This window comes from Staurois parvus, unplaced genomic scaffold, assembly GCF_062004578.1.
Source record: "Staurois parvus isolate SC_StPar_1 unplaced genomic scaffold, SC_StPar_1.0 ptg001146l, whole genome shotgun sequence".
Lineage (NCBI taxonomy): Eukaryota > Metazoa > Chordata > Amphibia > Anura > Ranidae > Staurois > Staurois parvus.
In genome coordinates this window covers 1,427,027-1,448,562 of record NW_028318942.1, presented here as the reverse complement: position 1 = coordinate 1,448,562, position 21,536 = coordinate 1,427,027, and the positions used below count along the sequence as shown (strand labels likewise).

Genomic DNA, 21,536 nt, shown 5'->3' with positions numbered 1-21,536 from the left:
TATTTTTCTTGGTCTTCCAGATCTTGCTTTAACTTCCACTGTTCCTGATGACTGCCATTTCTTAATTACATTCCGAACAGAGGATATTGACATCTGAAAACGCTTTGCTATCTTCTTATAGCCTTCTCCAGCTTTGTGAGCGTCAACTATTTTCAGTTTCAGTTTTCTAGACAACTGCTTAAAAGAACCCATGGTGCTGATTGTTGGGGCAAGGTCAGATGAGTCTGGGCATTTAAAACCTTTGAGATTGACATCACCTGGTCTTCCCAGACGATGATTGAGAACAATCCATGACACTGGCAGGTCTCAGCTTGGCAAAGGGGGCAGTGCATGCTATAAATTCTGCAGGGTGCCCAAACTTTTGCAGACGCCATTTTTTTGTTTTCTGTTATTTTGAAAGTGTAAATGATGGAAATAAAATCTAACTTTTGTTGCCATATTATAAGAATGTCTAATCTGTAATTTGATGCCTTTTGGAGATTTTTTCCATCTTTCCTTGGCTTCTTTATGCACATTAATACAAATTTTTAGCTGGGGTGCCCAAACTTTCGATCCCCACTGTATATATATATATATATATATATATATACACACACATACACACACACACACATATATATATATATATATATATATATATATACACACACACTAAATATTCTAAAAGCTGAACTCCAGTCAAGCTGCTAAACAGAAGAGCTGTTTCACCTGCCAAGTGATTTGTATTCCTGTCCATCCATCCCTGAAACTTACACAGCTCTGTCACACAGCACAGTCCTGTGTGCCACAGGAAGAGACCAGGCCTTTCTCTGCTGCAGTTTTAGTTACAGATCGCCTCCCCACTCCCAACCAGTGATTGTGTTAGAAATTCGACAGAACAGACAATACACAGTCCACATGGGCTTTTCTGCTTCACAGCAACAAGGAAACAGGAAACATTATTCAGAGAAAAGACAGAGTATACCATAGATGCAGCTATAAACATTGCCATCTACTGGTTGAAGAATATATCTCTACTGAATACTGATGCAGTTGTTGCACAAAATACATGAGTATTGTATTCCAACAGATTGTATAGTGAAAGTAGAAGAAGCAGGTTTCCAAGGCTGCAAAGCAACTCAATAGCTGCAAACTTTGGACCTGCTCAACTGAGAAAAAGGGCAGGCTTTTAAAAAAGAGGAGGCAGCATGCAAGGTTGCATGCAATTATCTGTAATTAATTCCTATTATTAATTTATATTTTAATAACACAATAATTCAGAACCCCCAGTCTCCATACTTGGTCCAGGTCAGGGACTAAGGATGAACTTGGGTTTGGTCCAAACTTGGGTTCAGATTGAAGCTGAAGCTGTCTCTCCCACCCACTGCCACCCAATCAACTGCAGCCTGGGCATTCCCCACACTGCAGCTGCACTTACACAAAGGGGCAGGGATGCTCGTGACAACAATGATATATTATGGCCACATGGCTATATTAGGTCAATGTCATTGACTGAACCCAAGTTTGGCCAAAACCTGCGCTCATCCTTATCAGTGACTAAGAATAGACTGATGTCATCAGATGAGCAGGTCAGCCAAGCGACCAGTTTTTAGTTGCAGCGTCATATTTCACCTAGTACATGTTTCCATTAAATAATTCATCTGTTTCTACAGATCTACACATCATGCCCAATAGGGAGATAGTTATGACAGAAATGGTATCCAAGAGAAGGACAGATGTGAACTATTAAGCTTCCCTAGATACTTCACAGCCTTGAAACTAATGAGCTGCAGGCTAAAAAGCTTCCATTTAATGACTGTCTTTTATCCACAAAATGCAAGGGCTTTAAAAGGAGACAGGCTGATCTTTGTACCAGAACAGGAAATGGAGATACGGTCATCATCAAAGCATTAGGATCTGTCATCCAGGACTTATCATGGTATGCTGTCCAATGAGAAGAATCGGTGCACATGCTGTTCATTACCTTCGTACCTATTTTATTCGAGAGAAAGGATGAAGGGACCATGACAACATAAAGTGTTCTTTATTGCTCCAAACATGGTCCATAAATAGCGTGACCCTTGTCCAAGCAGCATCTCTAAACATGAATATGAAATACGTTGTTTGCAACCACCCAAATGTGATCATACTTGCAGGAAACAATCAACTTACAGACAAATGAATAAAAAGAAAATGCCTTGGCTGTTCCTACTTGTATGTTTAAACAGCACACCTCCTCCGCGTGTACGTGTACCAACAGTTGGATAAATAAGAGAAAAAAGAATAACATGCACTAACTTGAACATCAAAATTGCTCTTGGAATACAGATACTGTATGGTATACCTATGAACGTGGACCTAACAACCCAACGATTTATTGCTTTTACAAGTGTCAGAGTTGTGTCATTCGTTGACCAAGATCCCAGCATTAAAGGGTCCAAATCACAGGGTGTCAAACTGGCGGCCCTCCAGCTGTTGCCAAACCACAAGTCCCATGAGGCATTGCAAGATTGACAGTTACAAGCAAGACTCCCAAAGGCAGAGGCATGATGGAACTTGTAGTTTTGCAACAGCTGGAGGGCCTCCAGTTTGACACCTGTGGAAATGGACCTCTCCATAGTGTACCCCCTATTCGTTGACCAAGATCCCAGCATTAAAGGGTCCAAATCATGGTGTGTCAAACTGGCGGCCCTCCAGCTGTTGCCAAACCACAAGTCCCATGAGGCATTGCAAGATTGACAGTTACAAGCAAGACTCCCAAAGGCAGAGGCATGATGGAACTTGTAGTTTTGCAACAGCTGGAGGGCCTCCAGTTTGACACCTGTGGAAATGGACCTCTCCATAGTGTACCCCCTATTCGTTGACCAAAATCCCAGCATTAAAGGGTCCAAATCATGGGGTGTCAAACTGGCGGCCCTCCAGCTGTTGCCAAACCACAAGTCCCATGAGGCATTGCAAGATTGACAGTTACAAGCAAGACTCCCAAAGGCAGAGGCATGATGGAACTTGTAGTTTTGCAACAGCTGGAGGGCCTCCAGTTTGACACCTGTGGAAATGGACCTCTCCATAGTGTACCCCCTATTCGTTGACCAAAATCCCAGCATTAAAGGGTCCAAATCATGGGTGTCAAACTGGCGGCCCTTCAACTTTTGCCAAACCACAAGTCCCATGAGGCACTGCAAGATTGACAGTTACAAGCATGACTCCCAAAGGCAGAGGCATGATGGAACTTGTAGTTTTGCAACAGCTGGAGGGCCACCAGTTTGACACCTGTGGAAATGGACCTCTCCATAGTGTACCCCCTATTCGTTGACCAAGATCCCAGAATTAAAGGGTCCAAATCACGGGTGTCAAACTGGCAGCCTTCCAACTATTGCCAAACCACAAGTCCCATGAGGCACTGCAAGCTTGACAGTTACAAGCATGACTCCCAAAGGCAGAGGCATGATGGGACTTGTAGTTTCACAACAGCTGGAGAGCCACCAGTTTGACACCTGTGGAAATGGACCTCTCCATAGTGTAAACCCTCTAAGCGCTGATCATATTTAAAATAGGTTATACTGCATGGAGGTCTTTGCTGTGTAGCCTGCTTGGCCATGTTGGCTATTATTACACATTTTCCTTACAGTGCTGCTTAGAAATAAACACCTATGTACTGAATGTATCATTTACCAAGGTCAAGGGTCCATGTCAGATCTATCTGGTTAGTTATGGTCTGTTAACTTGCGTCGCATGAAAGCAGCCTATTCATTTGAATTGGGAACCAATGTACCATAGCGAATCCAAAATTAAACACGCAGCATTTTCTTTCTAATACTGTTAATGTGTTACTATACACTGCATTACAGGAGCATTCCTTCAGTGCAACCTTTTTAACATGGAGGAATCCTTGAAATAACTTTGTGGTCTCAGGGTACCTTTGCTAATCATTGCAATATCTACAGCTCAGGGTACATAAGTCAGATGGCCACTGGGAAGAATCCCCCTTACAGAGAGCTAAAAAGATCACAGGTGTCAGTGGTTTCGAGAGGCAGAAATTGTGCATTGCCCAAGGAACCCCAAGCAATGTCTGGAGGTACTCTAAGTTTCCAAGATACCCTGGCTGAGAAAGGCTGATTTCGTGCTTTGAATGGCAATGTGTGCATAATGAGTTGTTGTTTGTTGTGGTAAAACATTAACCATAATGTCTTTGTGTAAATGGGCCTTTAAAGAACCTGCTAATGGAAGCTGAAGATCCTGGCATGGCCGCTCTCCTTTTTTACCGCAGGATCAGAAATACCCTGCGCGCTCCCAGCACACATGTCCGGTACTCCCGGAAAGGTCCCGATCTCCTCTTTCGATCGGGACCTTTCCCGATCATGTGACGGCGAATCACGGCGGTCACATGACCTTAAAACCCCGCCCCGCCTCCCGGCTTCTGAAACCTTTAAAAGGCTGGGAGGCGCCGGCACCACGGGGTTAAATAGGATGACAAGTTGTGCAGTCTGTGGCATGATTGTGCGGTGGACCGTCTGCTCCTCAGTGATTCCGAGCCGGGAAGGAAGGCTGTACAGTGATGTGTGACTGAGCCGGCCGGGGATCGCAGCGCTCCGGATGTGGCGTCACCGCGACCTGGATGAGGGCGGAAGCTGAGTCCTGGGCATGAGACGCAAGCTGTGCTGGCAACTGTGACAACACGTTTCATGCGCATGCGCTTTGTCAAGTCTAGGGAATGTATGGTTGCCAGCTTTCTTTATATGAATTAAAAATGCAAGGAGGCCGGGCAGTGATGGAAAGGGGAGGGAATAAAAGGAGATGGAGCGGACAATCCCCCTGCATGACACCTTTACAACTATATAGTATAGACCCCTGTATGGACAGTGCTGATTGGTCCTGTGCTGATCACATGCACCCTCCAAAAAAAAAAAATGCTCTCTAGCAATACACACTAAACAGAGTATGTGCAGACTTGCAACTTCTGCTCTGTACAATAGCAAGTGGATTGGGAACAGTAAAAGAAGGGGAGGATCAGAGCATACAGGATCAAACGGTCTTTTTACACAATGCAGGGGATTAACCCCTTAGGTTCCACAGTGAGTATAACAAGCATGCTTTACTGAATATAGACTGATTTTACTGTTGTGGGTTTAGTACCATTTTAAAGGCTGCATTCACATTCCAGGAACGGGGGCAGAAACACACAGATTTGCTCATGTTTTCAGAAACGGATGAAAATGCACCGAAATACGCATTGCACTTGCAGTGACATTGTTTCTTAATGGCACCCCAAACGTCGGTAGCAGTTGTGCAAAAAATGAGCCAAAACTCACTGCCAAAAAAAGGCGCAGGAGCTATGGTACTTTGGCACGTTTGACATGCGAAGGGCACCCAGTCAAATGAATGGACTGCCCTATGCTGTTGTGCAAAAAACGTGCAAAAAAAAGGTGCCAAAAATGTAATGCAGGTGTGTATGCGGCCTTAAGCACCATGCCAGGGTAAGAAAAAAAAAACTGCCTCTGAAGTACTTACCTGATTCCTTGCTTCTTCCACAATGTGCAACTGCACTCACATTGCGTACCCCCTCTAAGCACTGATCATATTTAAAATAGGTTATACTGCATGGAGGTCTTTGCTGTGTAGCCTGCTTGGTCATGTTGGCCATTATTACCTTTTTTCCTTACAGTGCTGCTTAGAAATAAACACCTATATATAAATAAAATAAAAAAACTGCCTCTGAAGTACTTACCTGATTCCTTGCTTCTTCCACAATGTGCAACTGCACTCACATTGCTTCTGTTTGAAGGCATTGATCGCACACTGATGTCACCAGGTACAGGGCAGGACAAATAACCCTGATTTGTACATGAAGTCACCGGGGGCCCACCTACAACTCAGGGTGCTGGAGAGAAAGGAAGAACGCCAGATGGAGGAATTGGGCATTGTACCTTTTTCTCTACACCAAGACTCAATTAGCATTTAATCTTTGCAGTGCAAGGGGGAGCCCGCTACAAGGGTGCGTGTTTTTTTTTTTTATAGCAATTCAGCTTTAAGAGTTTAGAAAGTGCTTACGGTAAAAGAACTGCATTTATTTGCATTTTTAATGTGCTTCTGATCTAATTTAATAATAGACACACCCAGATTCAGAGAAGTCAATGTAATTTACCACAATCCATTACTCAGACACACCACAAGCAAACTGTATAGTGCATTTACTAAATATCACAAAGCTCCTAATTCACTCCCTGTTCATCTCTCAACTACTGCAACTCCCTCCTCATTGACTTACCTTTACATAGGTGATCCCCCCTCCAGTCCATCATGAATACGGCTGCCAGGCTCATCCACCTTACCAGCCGTTCAGTGTCTGCTACCCCTCTCTGCCAATCCCTCCACTGGCTTCCACTCAGTGTCCTCCACCCCTCTCTGCCAATCCTTCCACTGGCTTCCGCTCAGTGTCCTCCACCCCTCTCTGCCAATCCCTCCACTGGCTTCCACTCAGTGTCCTCCACCCCTCTCTGCCAATCCCTCCACTGGCTTCCACTCAGTGTCCTCCACCCCTCTCTGCCAATCCCTCCACTGGCTTCCACTCAGTGTCCTCCACCCCTCTCTGCCAATCCCTCCACTGGCTTCCACTCGCCCAACGAATAAAATTCAAAATACTAACAACAACTTACAAAGCCATCCACTACTCTGCCCCCAGCTACATTGCCAACCTGGTCCCAAAATATCTACCAAACCGCTCTCTTCGATCCTCTCAAGACCTTCTTCTCTCTAGTTCCCGTGTCACCTCCCCCATGCTCGCCTCCAAGACTTCTCCTGAGCTTCTCCCATCCTATAGAACTCCCTACCCCAATCTGTCCGACTATCTCCTAATCTATCCACCTTTAGACAATCCCTGAAAACAGTTCTCTTAAAGAAGCCTATCCTGCTTCTAACTAGTAAACTGCCTTTTATATCCTCCATCAGCTCATCCCCCACAGCTATTACCTTTTGTATCACTCAACCCTTCCTCCTAGATTGTAAGCTCTAACGAGCCAAGCCCTCAGTTTCCTCTTGTAGCAAATTGTATCGTAACTGTACATATAGTTACATAGTTAGTCTGGCTGAAAAAAAAGACAAAAATCCATCCAGTTCAACCATTAAAAAAAAAAAAAATGTATAATCCTATACACCCACAGTTGATGCAAAGGTAATTCCAAAGGGGCCATAGAATGGCAGACACACTACTAGTGTAGAGTAGTGAAGGTTAATCTATTGTGTATGATTTATGGTAACTGTGTGAGTCTGTGATTAAGGTCGGGTTACTGCAGGTCGAGCTGGATGGCTTAACAGTTTGGGAGTCTATCGTCTCCACTTGGCTCTGGAGGACCATAGAACCTCCCAGAAGCCAGTGGGTGGAAGAGATGGAGACCTAATCTACATGTTTATGGGAGTCTGACCAATCCCAGGTTTGAAGGCCCTGGTAGAGTGGTGGACCAGCCCATAAATATGGGATAGTCAGGCCGGCAAGAGGAGTCAGGTGAAAGATAGAGTGCTGAGGAGACTGTTGGTAGCATGAGAGGAGTCCTCTACATCTAGGGGAGGGGGCTTAGACCCCAGGCTGGGCTTGGGCTGGCTCAGGAGGGTTCATCCATCAATACGGCATGAACAGCATCAATATCTGGGAGCAGTGGGAGCAAGAAGGTCAGAGAGAGTACATCAGCACACCCAGGGATTCACAAGAGGAGAGCCTGCCACATGTAGCATGCCATTGTGCTTAATCCTTTATCTTTGTCCTGGGAGATCTTCAAAGCAGCCAGGAGGACTGGTAGTGTCTGCAGGCTGTGAAGCTGAGAGCAGTTCTACAGGGGAGAGGAGACATCTCTGCATGTAGTTAATGTCAGCACCTGTGGTAGTGAGCTCTTAATCCACAGCTTGGGGTTCCCCAGGGCGCGGAGTCTAAGCCCCAGCCTGCTTGTTCACCAGAGCCCCTGATGGTGGGGATGGACTTGCAGCAGGCTGGGACCAGGTCGCGGCCCCCAGGTACACCCAGCTGAGGTAGAAGAGACCACCAGCAGGAGCAGAGTACGATGGCAGTAGACTCAGGAGATCCAGTAGGCTAGCCGAGGTCAGGACAGGCGGAAGACAGGCAATATCAGGAACAAAGCCGAGGTCAGTACATGGATAGACAATATAGGAGGAATGTCAGGGACAAGCCGGGGTCAGTACACAGATATACTAGAACGGATTCTCAGAGGACCACAGGGGAGCTCAGACAACAAACGTTGCTCAGGCAAAGTGAGACAGACTGAGCATGTCTTCAATAGACAAGCCAGCTAGGAGGCGGGCAAGGAAGTGATGGAAGGAAAGCACATAAAACCCAGGGAATAGCAGACGATGCCCATAGGTGAGCACAGAGAAACACACATGTGAAAGAACAGCAAGGAGGTAAGACAAACAAAACAAGCTAACTTGTGACAGTACCCCCCCTCTTACGAGGTCTCCCCACTTTTTTTAGGGCCAGGCTTAAGGGGAAACCTCCGATGAAAAAATTCCACCAGACGGGGAGCAGAAACATCAGCAGAAGGAATCCAACACCTCTCCTCAGGACCATATCCCTTCCAGTCAATAAGATACAAAAGCTTCCCTCTGATGAACTTAGAATCCAAGACTTGCTTGACTTCATACTGATCCGAAGTACTCGTTATTGGGGAAGGATGACGATGAGGACGGGAAAACCTGTTGATAATATAGGGTCTCAGAGGAGAAACATGGAAAACATTAGAGATTCTCAGATGTGAAGGGAGGCGCAGTTTGAAAGCAACAGGATTGACCTGGCGGAGAATGGTAAATGGACCAATGAAACGAGGAGCAAATTTCATAGAGGGTACTCATAGACGGATATTCTTGGTAGAGAGCCAAGCCTTGTCACCAGGGAGGAATTTGGGACTTACACAGCGATGACGACAAACGTTGCTCAGGCGAAGTGAGACAGACTGAGCATGTCTTAACCACTTGACCTCCAGAGGATTTACCCCCCTTAATGACCACGCCTCTTTTTGCTACTCGGCGCTGCACTAATTCAACTGATAATTGCGCAGTCATGCAATGCTGCACCCAAACGAAATTTACGTCCTTTTTTTCACACAAATAGAGCTTTTTTTCCGTGTAATTTGATCACCTGTGTGCTTTTTATTTTTCACGCTATAAACAAAAACAGGCCAAAAATTTTGAAGAAAAACAATATTTTTTATTTTCAGCTATAAAAAATATATAGTAAACTCAAAGTTGGTTATAAATTTAGGCCAAAATGTATTCTGCTCCATGTTTTTGGTAAAAAAAAATCCCAATAAGTGTATATTGATTGCTTTGTGTGGAAGTTATAGCGTCTACAAACTATGGTATAGATACTGCAATTTACGCCATTTTTCTGCTATACAGCGCTGCACTAGTTTAACGGACAATTGCGCGGTCATGAAATACGGTACATAAATGAAATGTACATCCTTTTTTTCCCCACAAATTGTGCTTTCTTTCGGTGGTATTTGATCGCCTGTGCGGTTTTTATTTTTTGCGCTATAAAAAAAAAAGGCTGACAATTTTGAGGAAAAAAAAACAATATTTTGGACTTTTTGCTATAAAACATGTACAGTAAAAAAAAAATGCAAAAATCATATTTAGTCATAAATTTCTGCCAAAATGCATTCTGCGACATGTCTTTGCTAAAAAAAACCCAATACGTGTAAATTAATTGGTTTACGTGAAAGTTATAGTGTTTATAAATGGCGGGAAAGATACTGGGATTTTTAGGTTTTTTTTATACTAATAATGGCGGCGATCAGCGAATTATGGCGGCGATCAGGGACTTATGCCAGCGACCAGCGACTCATGGCGGGACTGCGGCGGACATTTTGACATTGGGGGGTACTGACTTGGGGTCACTGACATCCCCAAAAACACTAATACAGTGATCAGTGCAAAAAAAAAAAAAAACTGACACTGTACTAATGGCAATGGGGAGGAAGGGGTTAACTTTATTTTGCAGGGAAGGGTTATAGGAGTGAGGGGGAGTGTTTTACTAGGGGGCGGGGGGGTGTACTGGGCGGGACAAGGCTGATCGAGAAAGAGAAACTGTTCTTTCTCGATCAGCTCATCCTTGAGCTGACAGAGAGGTGACAGAGAGCACAGCTACTGCAGCTGTGCTCTCTGTCACTGTTTGCCGCCGATCGCCGGGATATAGCCGCTAAGGAGCGGCTGTGACCCGGCGACTGACATCTGCGGCGGTGATCCACAGGACAAATAGGGCTGCGGCGCGCCTCGCGCGCGCCCCCTATTTGTTTACAAAACACACGTCTTAAACCGTGGTTTTGCCTGCGAGTGCCGCCCTGCCGCCGTATATATACAGTGGCTGGGCGGCATGCGGTTAAATAGACAAGCCAGCTAGGAGGTGGGCCAGGAAGTGATGAAAGGAAAGCACATAAAACCCAGGGAATGGCAGACGATGCCCATAGGTGAGCACAGAGAAACACACATGTGAAAGAACAGCAAGGAGGTAAGACAAACAAACAAGAGGCTGCAAGCTAACTTGTGACAGTTAAACTGATTTTCAAAGGGGAGGTTGCAAGTCAATAGATACCCAACATGTCAAGCCTTAAAAGAGTGTGTGCCTGTGAAACAGGGACTTGGGTACCCTAAATTGTCCATAGACATAGACTACTCCTCAGAAGCCCAATAAAGATCATGATTTCAGAGTTAACAATGAATAATGGGCTTAGCATTACTTTTTCACTCCAACGTGCATGACGATATGTAACATGTAGGCGTTTGCATGCTAGAGTGGCCTCAAAACCTTTTTTGGAGGGGGCGTTTAAACACTTGGATGTGGCTTTAATTTTTCACACTTTCTTTTACCGAAACTTTACTTATATCTTATAGGGGACCAAATGTCCCATATGTATTTATTTCAGGAACTTAAATAGCAACGTCAATTTACACAGTGCTTTACATATATATTGTACATTCACATCAGTCCCTAACCCTCAAGGGGTGTACAATCTAAGGTCCCTAACCCTCAAGGGGCGTACAATCTAAGATCCCTAACTCACATTCATACATACACATACTAGGGACAATTTAGGCAGGAGCCAATCAAGACAGGAAATGTGTTAGTGGCAGGACAATAAAATAAAGGGAAAAAAAAGGCCAAAAACAGTCAGTGGATCTAGCAGTTTAAGTTACCACCTGCCTGGAGTTTTGCATGTTCTCCCTGTGCCTGCGTGGGTTTCCTCCGGGTACTCCGGCTTCCTCCCACACTCCAAAGACATCCTGGTACGTGAATTGGCTCCTGTCTAAATTGGCCCTAATATTTGTATGCAGTGGCGGACTGACCATTTAGGCACTTGGGCACTGCCCGGGGGTCTTAGGTCAGTAGGGGGCCCCATGAGATGCCCCTGGTACCTTTCATAGGCTTTTTTGGGTGTGGTTTGAGTGTGGGCAAGAACACAGGGGCCCCATGATTTCCTATTGGCCGGGGGCCCCATGAGTTGTGAGCCTGCCCCTGTTTGTATGTATGAATGTGAGTTAGGGACCTTATATTGAGTGTTAGGGACTGATGTGAATGTATAATATTTGTGTAACGCACTGCGTAGAAAATATAATAAATATAATACATTTTTTGTTCTTAGGTTTAGATATACTTTAAGGGCTTGCATACACTTGCAATTGAGGGACAGTAAAGCCATGTTTTTACCGCCCCTAAATTGCTCCCCCTGTTACCAGGGGTGTACACATGCAACAGCCATGATACTTTGGTTCGTGGCCACTGCTGAAATGATACCCCCTATCATGCTCAACGGGTGGTAATGCGATCCATTCATAGGTGCCGTGTGACAACCACCCCACGACCATTCACAATAAGCATGATTGTGACGCAGTTGTCCCGTAAGTAGGGGGTTAAAACAGACCTCTCTCTGACGCGAGATCCAAGAGCGGATTGCACATCAGACAGCAAAACAAGTCACAAAGAGGAATAAATGTGCAGTATAGCCTTTAAATATAGTGTGCTTTAAAAACTATGACTGACCCAGCCGGGACAGGGGCTTTTAGAGGGGACTAGCCTCTTGCCTACTGACCATGGGCCCTGGCATCTGAGAGGACTTGATTCTTTGGGAGGTGTGTGCCTGGGGGGACCTTTGGAGTAGTTTTATTTCGTATTCAAGTCTATGTTTTGCCAAAACACACAGATTCAGAGAACTGGAGAAACTGGATACAGAAAAATATATAAACAATAAACAAACATGATATCATGGTCACATAAAGACAAGCTGATTACTCAGACACTTACGCATACCACAAAGCATCCTTTGTTTCCATTACTTCCCCTATCTCTAGTTTCACTCTATCCTTTCTGTTTTAACCACTTCCAGTCCGGACACTTTTACCCCCTTCCTGTCCAGGGCAATTTTCAGCTTTCAGCGCTATCACACTTTGAATGACAATTGCGCGGTCATGCAATACTGTACCTATATGAATTTTTTCCCATTTTTTTGAGACAGATAAAGCTTTATTTTGGTGGTGTTTATTCACCGCTGGGATTTTAATTTTTTTTAATATGTAAATGAAAATGTCCAAAAAATTTGAAAAAAAGTGTTTTTTTAATAAAATTTTGCAAATAAATAATATTTCATCATAAATCTTGGCCAAAATTTATTCCGTTATTTTTTTAGTAAAAAAAAAATGCAAATTAGTTTATAACCAAAAATTATAATTTTTAAACATTTTTTTTACATTTTCATTATTTTTTTATATTATTATTATTTTTTTTTTTTTACATACTGTCACCCTAGCAGTACAGTGTCACCATGGTGACACTGCACTACTTGTGGGGGGTGATGAAGATTTTTTTTTTTTTTACACTGATTGCTTTTACACCCATATAGGATGTAAAAGCAATCATTTCTCTTTCTCTCTGTCTGCATTCTTGCAGTCATTGAGAAGTACTGAGTGAGCTGTGATTGGTCACAGCTTGTCACATGGTACAAGGCTGTTGTGAATAGCCTTGTACCATGTGACCTCTGTGATCATTCACAGATTTCACACGTAGTAAGCAATGATGTCAAAAGTGACATCTTGCTTACTACTTTGCATGTGATCACTGATTGGCCAATCAGTGATCACATGATCGGGACCTCGTACAGAGGTCCCGTCCGACGATCGGTGTTTCACTGTGTCCGGAGAACACAGCGGGCACCGGATCGCGGTGCTGCGCGCTCCCAGGGAGCGCACACAGCTAGAAAAGGCGGGTGCCGTTTATGAACGGCCACCCGCCCCTGCACTGCCACTGCCCTGCCGTTTATCAACAGCAGGCGGATGGCAAGAGGTTAACTCAACTCCTCTTTCCCTTCCCTGGATTTGAACATCTTCCATCTACAGGTCCTTCATGCAGACCATACAAGTCATAAAGTTCACCCCATAATGCAGGTAAAACTTCTGTTCCTTCCAGGTCATGGCTCATGCGCATATTCTTTTCGGAAAAACGATTGTGCGATTTGACAATGATTGAGTCAAAAATCAGTCGTTTTTCCCGAATTTGCCAACATGCCCGATCACCGAAAAGGGGAGGAACCACAAAAATCGGCCAGTGCCATTGACCCACTAACAGAGCGAAAAATCGGCCGATTATTCTTAGGTCTGATTTTCGGACGATAAATCGGTCCATTGTTGACCTATATATTGCCGGCCTAAGGGACCCCTTTGGTTACCATCAACAGAGATTTATTTTTCTTATTGAAACATTGTATTTTGTGCATTGCCTGTTCTGGCCTGAAAGGGCTGCAGTTTGTATGGGATGGGGGGGGGGGGGATAGATGTACATCTTCTCTGTGCAGATTTGTAATTTCTTATGAAAAAAGAATAAGCATTATTGGAAAACAAAACACATTGCAGCACATGAAGTAATAGGTAACAGGCATTAGCAAAGGATTGGGGTGAGGATATTCTCCCGCTGACACATCAGGGAGGGGACGGGGAGCAGCCAATCTATTTTTCTGACATGCTGTTATGCTTTTAAACCTGACATATTTAGTCCCTGAAGAAGGAAATGAAAGTTTTGAAACGCGTTGGATTTGCAAGGTCATCACAGAGGACAAGGGGGCACTCTTTACATCTGGAGGAAAAGAAATGTAATCTCCAAACACGGAAAGGTTTCTTCACAGTGAGAGCTGTGAAAATGTGGAATAGACTCCCTCAAGAGTTGGTTCTGGCCAGCTCAGTGGATTGCTGTAGCAAAGTCCTGGATTATTTCTTGGATACACAGAATATAACTGGATATAACATTTATAGGTAACGTTGATCCAGGGAATATCCGATTGCCTCTCGGGGGATCAGGAAGGAATGTTTTCCCTGCAGGAGCAAATTGGATCATGTTTTGCTGAGTTTTTTGCCTTCCTCTGGATCAACTGTGGGTATAGGATTATAACTTTTTTTTCTTTTAATAGTTGAACTGGATGGACTTTTGTCTTTTTTTCAGCCAGACTAACTATGTAATTATGTTGGTTGGGCTGCCTGCACATTGGCTAGTTGATGGATTACAGGTTGTCAGGCTCTATGCACACTGTATATGCTTTGTATGTGATACAGGAATGATTGTATTGTGTTTTTATATTGAATCTTTTGATTCGTTTTATCATAATTTATGTATCTAAATAAACATTGTTTTATATACTTTTTGTATGTGATACAGGAATGATTGTACTACATTTTTCATATTGAATCTTTTGATTCGTTTTATCATATTTGATGTGTCTAAATAAACATTTTTTATACTTTTTGTACACTCACTGAGGCTTTTGCCATTATAGTCTCCGGGGAATATATCCATTTTTTTCTTTTCCGTGGCCCAGTGCATTTTGCAGCCCATTCATGAATGAGCTGCAAAACCAGACTGCACAGAAATACGCATTTTGAACACGCACGTTCCGATGTGAATTTCCACTAAAAATTCACTTTTTATTTTATTGAAAGAAGGACAGAGATTTTTGTGAAACTCAGAAAGCTGTCTATAAAAAGGGACAGATGGCAGCTGCAGTTTTTCAGGGGAAACCTTTGTCTATAAACTAAACACTTTCATTAAAAGCAGATGTTTCATCTCATATTTCATTAATTCAAACAGTCTTGGTTTACTCGGCTTCTCAGTTCTCCCCTTCTCCAACAAGCCTATATAACAAGTCTATAGAAATCAATGGAAGTCGATTTTTCATTGACGTCAATGGAAAGTGTTTTTGCACTGAAGTCAATAGAGGATGATTTCCATATGTATGCTGCCATGGAGTGACGCGGAGAAAGGAAAATTACTGTAAGTATTTATTACAGGTACTTACTGTATATAGCGCCATCAATTTACACAGTGCTTTACATATATACAGTTGCAAGAAAAAGTATGTGAACCCCTTGGGATTACGTGGAGTTTTGCATGAATTGGGCATAAAATGTGCTCTGAACGTCATCTAAGTCACAACAATAGAAGAACACAGTCTGCTGAACATAATACTACACAAACATTAGATGTTGCCATGGTTTAATTGTACATAGCATGTAAACATTCACAGTGCAGGGAGGAAAAAGTATGTGAGGCCCTAGCTTAATGACTTCTCCCAGAGCTAATTGGAGCCAGGAGTGAGCCAACCTTGACTCCAATCAGTGTGATGATATTGGATGTGTTGCTGACAGCTGTCCTGCCCTTAAAAAACACACACCTGTTTTGGGTTTACTGGTTTCAAGAAGCACTGTCTGATGTGAACCATGCCTCGCAGAAAAGAGCTCTCAGAAGACCTACAATCAAGAATTGTTGACTTGCATGAAGCTGGAAAGGGTTACAAAAGTATCTCCAAAAGCCTTGATGTTCATGTGTCCACGGTAAGACAGACTGTCTACAAATGGAGAAAGACCTACAGAAATCTCTGGCATATGCTAACATTTTTGTTGACACATCTACAATAAGGAAAACAACTGTGTGTGTGTATATATATATATATATATATATATATACAACTGTGTATATATATATATATATATATATATATATATATATTTTGTACATTCACATCAGTCCCTAACCTTCAAGGAGCTTAGAATCTAAGGTCCCTAACACCCCGGTTACATTGGATGCGATTTGCATGCCATATCCCACCCTATTGTCTGCAATTAGAGCAGTCATATCGGTGTGGTTCCGACTTGGTCGGAGCTGCACTGATTTCTAAAGTAGTACATGTGTTACTTCTGGTGCAATTTGCATAGACATCTGTGTCAAATGTCTTGCAAGTCACACCTGAAATCAGCAGGTCACCCGACTTTGAAATCGTGCGACTTTAAATTAGGGTTTGATGTGACCGGAGTGTAACTCACATTCATACACACACATACTAGGACCAATTTAGACAGGAGCCAATTAACCTACCAGCATGTCTTTGGAGTACCCGGAGGAAACCCACGCAGGCACAGGGAGAACATGCAAACTCCCAGACAGGTAGCGCTGTGGTTGGGATTCAAACCAACAACCCTAGTGCTGCTAGCCAGAAGGGCTAACCATGTAGCCTCTGTACTACCCCATTTGATACAATTTTCCGTTTTCCTATGGTAGTATGCTGCCATGGATTGGTGCCAGGAAAGGAAAATTCCGGTAAGTATTTGACACAGTGTTCAGTTTTTGCATTGAAGTCGATGAAAGATGATTTTGCATTGAAGTGAATGGAAGGCGATTTTGCCTTGAAATCAATAGAAGGCAATTTTGCATTGAAGTCAATGGAAAGCGATTTTGCATTGAAGTTCATGGAAATGCAGAAGCCAAAATCGTACCTCTGGTGAAATTGTACTCAAGCCGCAAGGCTATTCACACAGAAACGCATGCATAATTCGGAATGCGATTTTGGCATACATATGTGTGAACCCAAGGTCGGTTGCCTCCAGGCGTTGGCTAACAGTTTGTCCTTTTGGCTAGAAAAATGAAGGTCGGGAATGGGAATATGAAGTAGCTCTTCCCACAGGCTGCGTGCTAAGTTTCTCTTGTTCTACTTAATTGGACCTTCAATAAAGCAACTCTAAATATACACACACATAAAATTGTATATGTACATATATATATATATTCTTTAAAAAATGTTTGTACTGTACTATATGTAAAAGTGCAGAAACATTTTGAAGAATCTTCGTATACAGTATATATAGACTGGGGTACATGTTTTTAAAATCTTGTATGAAGAAAGGGGAATTAGTCTATGGTATTTCTATAATGATATTGTAAAGCGCTAAGCAAACTGTTGGCGCTATATAAATCCTGTATAATAATATTATAGATAATTATTGTGCATATTGTGCATATATATGTTCCTTGGTCTCCTCCTCCCATGCCCGCCTCCAGGACTTCTCCAGGGTGTCACCCATCCTCTGGAACTCCCTGCCCCAACCCATCAGATTATCACCCACTCTCCTCTCCTTTAGGCGCACCCTGAAAACCCACCTCTTCAGGGAAGCCTACCCCACCCCCTGCTAACCTGCCGACCTCCTCCACTCTTCCTACCACCCCATCCCCCTCAGCTATCTCCTCCTGTGCCACCATCCCCTCCCTCCTAGATTGTAAGCTCGAAAGAGCAGGGCCCTCGATCCCCTCATGTTTTGCATTGTATTGGTATTGTTCTGTCACATGTTCTGTCCCCCTTTGTAATGTACAGCGCTGAGCGAACTATTGGCGCTTTATAAATACTGTATAATAATAATTTAGAATTGCTTTGTTGAGGATCCAAAAACCACATGCCAGGGATTTTTCAAAGTTTAATGTGTTGGTTGCAGTAATATGTGATTTTATATCTAAGGCTCTTTTTCTTTTGTCTTTTAGATGAATTTTACTTGTATAGATACATCATGTGACTAGGTTATATGGGAAGTCTCAGCACTGTGCTAACCCAAACCTGGCAGACATTTAGGCTCCATGTACATGGGACGATTGGAAAACACTTCTGAACGATGGAAACTGACTGCAGGAAAACGTAGGTTAAAAAACATCTGTTTAGCGCTTATGAGCGTTTGCATTTAGAAGCATTTTTTAAGATAACATCAGGAGACCTTCCAAAATGCCCAGAATGCACTGAAAAACAGTAAAAAAATAACTATTTCAGACATTTTTGAGAGACATAGAGAAAGCAGAAGCAGAGAGAGCAGTATGTGTTGAGATGACCTGTCTTTTCTGGTTGTATTCACTATGGATCCCATCATGAGCATAATGCGGCGCGTTCTATCAATTTTTTCTTCACGCAAAACCTGGAACTGACTGCACTGGTGTACCGGGTCCATTTGAATAGATGGAAAACGCTTTGCATGCATTTTTGATGATGAAAAAAGGCTCTGGACAGCATCTGGATATGGAACAGTTAAACGCTTCTAAACGCATATAAACGCAGTTAGCTGCGTTTACAGGCGGTTGGCGTTTGAAACGCTGATAAAATCTACTCCTGAACACAAGTTTGGTGTGTTAACAAAAACGACTGTAAACTCAACTGCCTGTAAATGACTGTAAACGATGATGTGTACATGGACACATAGGAAAACATTAGGGTGAGTTCAGGGGCTGCTGAAAAAAAACACAAAAAAGCTCCTGAACGTGAGTTTATCAGCTGCAGTGTACATGGAGCCTTAGCCTGCTCCAGCCTTTTGGGTTATAATGCTTTTTCCCAGCACAGCCCCTTCGCCCAGGGAATAGGGACAGATGGAATGCAGAACAGTGATCGCAGATAGAGAAGAGCTATTATTATCTCCTCTCCATGAGAACCTTTAGATTGGAAGTTCTAAGGAGCCGGGCCCTCTGATTCCTCCTGTATTGACTTGCCCTCATGTTGTAAAGCGCTGCATAAACTGTTGGCGCTATATAAATCCTCTATAATAATAATGAGAATGTAAGGATGCTCTTAGATTGTAAGCTCCAAGGATCAGGGCACCTCCTAACCCTCTTGTATTGAACTGTATTGTTGCTGTATTGTCTCCCACCATAATGTAAAGCGCTGAGCAAACTGTCAGCGCTATATAAATCCTGTATAATAATAATAATAATAATAAAAAAGACCTAGTTCAACTCAATTGCTACTGAAATAACCCACATTTACTGGTGGAACAGCATCTACAGAGTAGTGAGTAGACATGACGCATCACACATAACTCAGTATAAGTCTCCATGCACACTCCATGCATTTTAATAACGCTGGTAACGTTAGCTGTGTAAAGTCACGTTAAAAACGTGCGTTTTTTGGCATTTTTGCATTAGCATTTTGCCGCGTTTTTTCGCGTTTTTAGCATTTTTACCAAGAAAAATTGTTTTTTTTGCTCAAAAAAAGTCCCAAAACACCGGTTTGCTGCATTGTACAGTGTTTTTGCAGCTAAAAAAATCCTAGAAACCCACTAGTTCTGGGGTCTTTTCCAGCCAAAAAACGCAGATTACAGTCTGTGTTCATGGACATCTAGAATAACATACTGGGGAGTTTACTGGCTGTAGAAAAAAAACAAAAGCCAAAAACAGCCGCTGTAAAAACGCCCAGTGTGCAGGAGGACTAAATAATAATAATATCTAGTATCTTATACTACAAGGAGTGCATTGTTCCATCTATAAGGGACTGGTCACTGGACTTTCACAATTATTTATATTACAGTTTTAGCAATGTAACAGAGATACTAAAGCTGCCCATACATGGAGCTCTTTCCGCTGGTTCCTGATGACTATATCAGACCTGGAACATAAAAACTAAATAAAATATAACATACTAACCTTCTGATACAATGTATGTTGTGGTGATGAGAATGTAGAGGCTTTCTATGTATCTGTGCATGATGTAATCCGGATTGTTTGCAGGGTGACGTCGTTTATTTCACAAACAATATAAAGTTTTCACAATATGCTCCATCGTCTGTACTTCTGTATACTATTTCAGGCAGAAAAATAAAAAAATATGTACTAAATCTGTATCTGTTCTCATTGTCAGTATAGAAGACTTTTGCAGCTTTCTTGGGCTTGTGCTTTGTGCCTGTAATCTATATGGGGGAGGAGCCTTCTCATTTAACCAATTTAACCATTGTGCAACCAGGCAGTTTCCTCACGTGCAAACCTGTCATTATATTCTGTTTTTCTCAGACTAAACTTATATTTTTAATCAAATGGAATACATTAGGAACGTATAAAACCTTCAAATCCATTGGAATCTAAATCCATTGATTTAAAGTGGAACTAAAGTCCGTAATACTTACCTTTCCTTCAACGATTCAACGCTTTTCGCATCTTCTACACGGCTTCTTCCAGGTGTTGGGCTTTGGCCATTTTCATTGGATGATGTCACTCCTGTCAATGCACAGGTTCAGTTATCCCAGAACTCAGGATCTGTGGTGAAATGTAAACTGCGCTTGTAAAGGTTGGGTGATAGGGTGGTCATCACGTCCTTCATGGTTTCCTCCACGTTGGGCACCAAGCAAGGGTCACATGAGAGACCCACCCTGGGGTGGGTTTTTCAGAGCTATGCTAGGAACTTTGAACAGGGTCACTGCCTTACACACGGGATACCTTTGCTTGAACAGACAACGGTAAAGGGAGGGTGATTGGGTGGTCGTCACATCCATCATGTTTCCCTCCTTGGGTGCCCAGCAAGGGTCACATGAGAGACCCACCCTGGGGTGGGTTCTTCTGAGCTACACTAGGCACTTTGAGCAGGGTCACTGCCTTACACACAGGATACCTTTTATTGAACGGACAACTGTAAAGGGAGGATGATAGGGTGGTCATCACATCCTCCATGTTTCCCTCCTTGTTGGGTGCCCCACAAGGGTCACATAAGAGGCCCACTCTAGGGTAGGTTCTTCTGAGCTACTTTAGGCACTTTGACCAGGATCACTGCCTTACACACGGGATACCTTTGCTTGAACAGATGACTGATCTCTAATAAACTCTCTCAATGTAATATACATCACCACGGTCAATGTGCATTTAGGATGGACACGCAGAACCAATTCCCCCTCCACCTGACCAGTGTATTAACGCTCTCTCACTCCCAGTAATGGTATGGGGTCCCGCAATGCACCTAGCGTAGACTCCATGTGTGTCCTTAATTCTTCCTCTTCTCTACTTGTGTCCCATTGCTATGGGAGATGGATCGCTGCTGAGTGCTGACAACACCTCCCTCACTGCTAGAGGCCAAGGCTGTTGATCAAAACTACAGGGCCCCATACAGCCAACCTGACAGCCCCTCCCTTAATGAAAACATTTTACTATACTTCAGTTGTGAAGGAACATCGTGAATAATCGGTACCAGTCACTCATTATGGTCATTCAGGAAATGAAGCGCCTGGTAAATATTACATTTAATGGGACCCTCCCTCCACTCTCCATCCACAAAGATCCATATTTACATAGTCTAGTTAAAAAAAGACAAGTCCGTCAATTCAAATTAAAGAGCCTGCCTGCTCAAAGTCTTTAAAATTAAGACTTGAGTTCAACGTTTGTGTGATTGTAAACCCTTACATATACCCAGTGAAATGACTAGCTTCAGGTGATACACAGTGATTAAACAAATCCT

General features: G+C 43.1%; 1 protein-coding gene across 1 annotated transcript in view; it reads right to left on the bottom strand.

Annotated features, from left to right (window-relative positions):
• The window catches only part of LOC149439230 (SLAM family member 5-like), an 88,997-nt gene extending 69,010 nt beyond the window's left edge, over window positions 1-19,987 (bottom strand). The window contains exon 1 of the mRNA XM_089659288.1: window positions 19,742-19,987. Coding sequence (XP_089515414.1) covers window positions 19,742-19,802 — 61 coding nt within the window. The 5' untranslated portion in view covers window positions 19,803-19,987. The remainder of the gene's footprint in view (window positions 1-19,741) is intronic.
• Between the last annotated feature and the right edge of the window lie 1,549 nt (window positions 19,988-21,536).